The sequence below is a fragment of the Hordeum vulgare genome, chromosome 4H (assembly GCF_904849725.1).
Source record: "Hordeum vulgare subsp. vulgare chromosome 4H, MorexV3_pseudomolecules_assembly, whole genome shotgun sequence".
In the NCBI taxonomy this organism is placed as follows: domain Eukaryota; kingdom Viridiplantae; phylum Streptophyta; class Magnoliopsida; order Poales; family Poaceae; genus Hordeum; species Hordeum vulgare.
This window is the reverse complement of record NC_058521.1, coordinates 521,843,569-521,848,993: the sequence shown is the minus strand read 5'-3', so window position 1 is coordinate 521,848,993 and position 5,425 is coordinate 521,843,569. Positions and strand designations below refer to the sequence as shown.

The 5,425-nt window shown below is 44.7% G+C and overlaps 1 protein-coding gene across 1 annotated transcript; it reads right to left on the bottom strand.

The window, feature by feature from the left end:
- Positions 1-2,558: 2,558 nt before the first annotated feature.
- Positions 2,559-3,364, bottom strand: LOC123446755 (phytosulfokines 4-like). The gene is made up of 2 exons (XM_045123298.1): positions 3,184-3,364; positions 2,559-3,053 (listed from the first exon to the last, which is right to left on the bottom strand). Exons 1-2 carry the CDS (start codon positions 3,361-3,363, stop codon positions 2,874-2,876), a joined length of 360 nt encoding a protein of 119 aa, XP_044979233.1. The 5' UTR covers position 3,364; the 3' UTR covers positions 2,559-2,873.
- Between the last annotated feature and the right edge of the window lie 2,061 nt (positions 3,365-5,425).

Genomic DNA, 5,425 nt, shown 5'->3' with positions numbered 1-5,425 from the left:
GACTCAGATTTATCCCTAATTTCAAAGCATGCTCAAATTTGCCCCTTCTCCGACCGTACATAAATGCCCTTTCATTCCGTTTTCATCTGGTCAAAGGAGTTTGACCATCTATGGCATATTTGGAAATTTTGCCCCTGCCTTCATGTGTCACTTACATGTGGGACCCAGTCAGAAAAATATAAAAATGAAAAACTCTTTCTCTCACCCTCCTCTCTCTTACTTACATGTGGGGACCCACTGAAAAATAAGAACAAAACCGTACCCACCGTCTCATTCATTTATAGTGAGAACCACTGAAGAAAAATAAAAAGAAAAAACCCTATATCTCTCTTACGTGTGGGCTCCACATGTAAGCGTCTAGTTATTTTCCTAAAATGATTTAACAGTTTTGTTAATTGGTATGGTTTAGGGCTAAACTAATTAATGGGCCCCACATGTCATAGGAAGCCATTGTTCCTAATCAAACCACCGGCGTCAAGCCGCCGGCGAGCATACGCCACGGCAGAGGGCTTGGGAGCCCTGTTACGGTGACCAAAGCGCCCGATGGTTATTCCTATGTGCTCATGGGCTCTCTCTCCGCGTCGAATGGAGGTGGTTGGGCGAGCGGCAACGTCTGGAGTGTCGACCATGGCCGAGGCCAATGGAGACACCGGACGAAGCTTGGTGGCAGATGTCTACAAGGCACTGGGAAGATGGGATAAAAAGTGCATGGGCATCACGGGATCACGACAAGCATACGTGAGTGGTAGAAGGGGCTGGCTACGGCCGGTAGCGAGCGCATGGACCTAGCCCAGAACTGGCGGAGCAAGGCATCGTGGGGAAGGGGTTTTCGAGGAGGAACTCATAGGCGACATCTCTGGAAGATCCGCAATAGCATATGAATCTCTATGATGGTAAGCGAGGGACGAGGGATCTCAGACGATGGCGAATCTAAGATGGTGGCCGACGATCAGAGCCGGCAAAGATGGCGTCGATTGCGAACTTGCAGAGCAACCGAGGTCACAATCTTCGGCATGGTGATCCTCTGCTTGATGGCGGGGCTCAAAGACTTGGCGATGCTGTGGCTCGGCATCATGGGCCACGGGAACAGCGGGGTTCGGGTGACCGTGCGCGGGCGACATGCCATTTGCCTCGAGATAGGAAGAAGACAACCGGCCAGCTTGTTTGGGCTGGATGGGACGTCCTGCACCAAAAAGTAAGCACGTGCACTCTCTTTTCTTTTTCAATTTGTGTTTTATTTTTTTCAGGGTAAAAATGTCCACCAAAAAACGGTCAAAGTCCTTTGACTTGACGGTAACAACATGAGTGGGCATTTGTGTAAGTGCAACTGAAGGAAGAGGGATAAATATAAACATGCTTTAAAATTAGAGACAAATCTGAGTAATAGATTTGAATTAGGACACAAATATAAAAGGCCCTTCTAGCCCTAGGATCCATGTAGGGGTTGGGCCATGGATTTATGAGTTGCAAAACTGTACGAATAACCTACACGAATTTACTTCGATCAAAGGGAGAATGACCTTTTGGCTCTCGGCCTTCATAAAGGTCAATTTTTTACAAAATTCCAAATTTAGAAGTTTTGGTTTTAAAAAATCTAAAAAAACTTGCACAATTAAACATGGATGTGATCAGTATGTGTGTAAACTTTCAGGTTGAAATACTTTGAAATGCGACCTGTAAAAAAGGAAAAATCCATGATGTGAAAAGATCAATAGTATCATGTTAAAAAGTCTGAGATTTGTTTTTTTGCACAACCCTCATTTCAACGTATTTAGTTCGGAGAATTTACACACTTGTGCATTATACCTTTATTTATCTATGTATTTTCTTTCAAAATTTTATGGAATGTAAAAATAAGAATTTTCACAAAATTTGAATTTTGCATTTGAAGGCCTCCATGAAGCTCGGCCTCCAAAAGTAATTTCTAGATCAAAGGTATCTTGTTAATTATTGCAGTTATATACTCCCTCTGTTTCTAAATAATTGTTGTGAAACTAGACTAGTTTTTTCCAACAACAAATATTGTGGTACAGAGGGAGTACAACTGAGGCCTGTTCTCTATGAAGAAATATTAAGTGGCGACAGCGCGCTTCATAAAGCATTCTGGGAACCAGCTCCTCGACCAGCTACGAGAGTTGACCAAGAAGCCATCCAGAAAGTGCGAGATTCAACTACTACAAAACTTTATCATTTATTTGGCCACTAGGAGTACGACAAACAATGATGAAGTAATAGATGGAGCAAAAGGAACTATGACAAGACCAAAGTCAATGCTTATAATAGCCAGCAGGTAGGCCGGTGGTCTAATCCTGACTGCGTATGGTCATCTCCGCATTGTTTTGAGTAGTTCCTTTTCATATTGCCTGTTTCCTGACGTCGGGTTGTCTAACTAACAAGCATCTTTTTTGAAAGTTCCAGCTAGATGGCTGGCTTGTATTTCATTATTTAGCAGAGAACTAACAAGCATTTTAACACTCCATAGCTTTAACCAATCACGAAGAACGGTATGTTAGCTATAACTGTAGTATTCATCAGTGTATAGATGAAGAGATAAAATATTCAGTAAATACATATATGATGATAAAAGTTCGAATCCAGTACAGATACATGACCTAAAAACAAGGAAACAGACCACGCAAAAAAGACAAAACAACAACAACAACAAGGAAACAGGCAAAATACAAAGGGGTGACTATAGGTCTATAGCTGTAATTCACAGACGATGCATGGGACTGCAGAACAGACCGACGAGCTCATGAAAAATGCCTCTCTTCTTAAGTAGGGCCTGCTTAACCATGCGATCATCCAGGTATGGCCTTCAGTTCACGGAGTCCTTGGTAAGCACCAGCAGTTTCAGGGTTTCAGCACACCATCTAGTTGTGCTTCCCCTGGGTGTAGATGTAGTCGGTGTGAGCGACGAGGGTCCTCCTCATCAGGCACTCCTCCACTTCTTCCCCTCCCTCGCATCCTCTCACCGCCTCCTGATCTTCCTGCTCCATTTCCATCTCGGCTCCTGCAGCAACCTTCTCGTGGAAAATGGCGGAGCCAGCATCCTGCAGATCATCAAAATTTAAACACCGAGACGAGCACTATACAGCGAGCAACAAATCAACAAAAAGTACGATAGCCACAGCCACTCTGCATTATGAAGCACACGTTAGATTGCTTGGTTACTGTGCGTACCTGTGATTTGTAGTGGCTGGATCCTGGTGTAGGCCTTGCTGCTTGCCCTCTAGTGCAGACGAGGCACAGCAGCAGCGCTGCCAGCAAGAAGAGTGCCGCCTGTTTGGAGAAGGAGGCCATCTCTTTCGTCTCTCTGTGATTGATGAGGGGCTGGTTAATTAGGTGGCGGTATACGAGCATAAGCATCCGCCCATGGCGTTATATATAGAGATAATTGATGGACACCGTGGCTGGGCAGGTGGGTGGCGGGGTTCGGCCACACAGCAGCCGTGCGGCCGTGCCGTACTGCCGTAGACGGCAGGTCTTCGGCGTTCGATCCAGTATATCTTGTGACGACGACGCGCGCTCCGGCCGCGTCCACTTCGGTAAGATAAATTTCGCGCTCTCGCCGTCTCTGTCCATAGTACTGGATGAGGATCATCGCTCACATGGAGATATCCATAATATAAATGTAATGTACTACTTGGATTAATTTGATAAGCTGCTTGGGGTGGTACGTAGTTCATGTGGGTAGCAAGATGCCGGGCACTTGGATGTACGTACATGCAGATGGCAATGCCGGTGTGAACACGGTATAAGTAAGTAGCGTGCCACACATGGAAGGTGACAGACACATGCGGTCGTATACTCTCGGTTGAACGTCGCGCGCACGACCCACGTGAACACGCCGATGCGCCGATGCCGAGAGGCGCGCGGGAGTACACGTACGACCTGAAACAGTTTCTCGAAGGGAAGGGGACGATGTCTCGCACGCATTATATTGTGGACGTCAAACGAGCGTCTCGCCGACGTGCGCGGCGTGCCCAAGCTACTGGGCGGGCGGCGGCAAACCGGCAACTTGACGCAGCGGCTTTGTCCCGGCCGGCGCGGCACTGGCTGCTCGCCGCATGGCTGTGCACGCTCGGCGCGGTAACCGGCATAGGCCAGCTTGGGCTGACGGCGACACCTACTCCGTCGTGACTAATTGTACGCCACGCGCCGCGCATGCAGTACGTCGTGGACATGCCGGCACCCAGCGAGTGGCTTCGGGCATCAGATAAATCCATTTCCGAGTTATCCATGATCAATAGTACGTACGTGCGGCGCTGCAATTTTCATTCAGTTTTGTGGTGGAAAATTAAACCTACGCGTGCATTTATCTGCAGCGCGCAAACAGCAAAGAACATGATTAATAGTATAACCATTGTCATGTCATGTATAACCCATCTTATAATCAACGTATTTTTTTATTATATAATTTATATTTTACTTTCACAAATGTCTAGCAGCATGTGGTAGAGTTGTCTTTTAACTAAGAGCCCGCTTATTTTCTTCGGTACGGATGAAGCTCAGCTAGCTGAGTTTCAAGTTTGGCATCATTCACCGTCTCAACCGTTAGATCAGGTTTCACGTCGCAATTCGTGCAGCTACTGGAGGCCTTGTGTAGCGATCTCTCCTATTGTCGTTCGGTCCGTTTCTCATTTTTTCTTTTCACTGTTGTGTAGTTATGGGCTTGCGTCATGCATTATATTCTTTTTTTCGTTGTCTAAATCCACTTTTTAGCTCAAGGGGCAGCCGGTCACACTTGCTAATGTAGGACCCTCCAATTACGGGAGGGAACAACCGGAATAAAGTTAAGGTCAGTTCTAGGAAACCATTTTTAATCAGGTTCTGAGAAGCTTCTGGAATCTTCCTACCAGTTTGGGATGCTTTCAAAAGGTTTTTATTTCTGCTTTCCATCAGGTTTTGTAGTTTTTATTTCGTTTTTTCTATCTTTTCTATTTCTATTTCCTTTTTCTTTTATATTTTCAATTTGTGAACATTTTTTATTTATGAATATGTTTTTTAATTTAAGAACAATTAAAGCCAGGGAGTATTTTTGGAATTAACGAATATTTTTTAATTTCACATTTATTTTCTAGAGGAGTTGTCGGATGCGGTGTTTCTGTAGCATCTTTGTGTTAAGAACACTAGGGGGAGGGGGCTAACTTCTTTGTTTCCGGAGCAATTTTTCTTTAGCATGCATGCGTGTTTAGAACCTTTTTGTTTCTCAATATATATGTATGTGTGACGAACTTGAAAAGAAGCTTGAACCATTTTCTTACGATTATTAAGTGAATGGTAAGTTTTTCTTAATATAGTTTATTGTGTGGATATGTTTTTTTTTTGCTTTGTGAGTGTCCATTTTTGATACGCAGGTTCAAATTTGGATGAGGGTTTGTTGCTAGCTTGTGTGTGTGATTATATACAAAACAATTTTTCT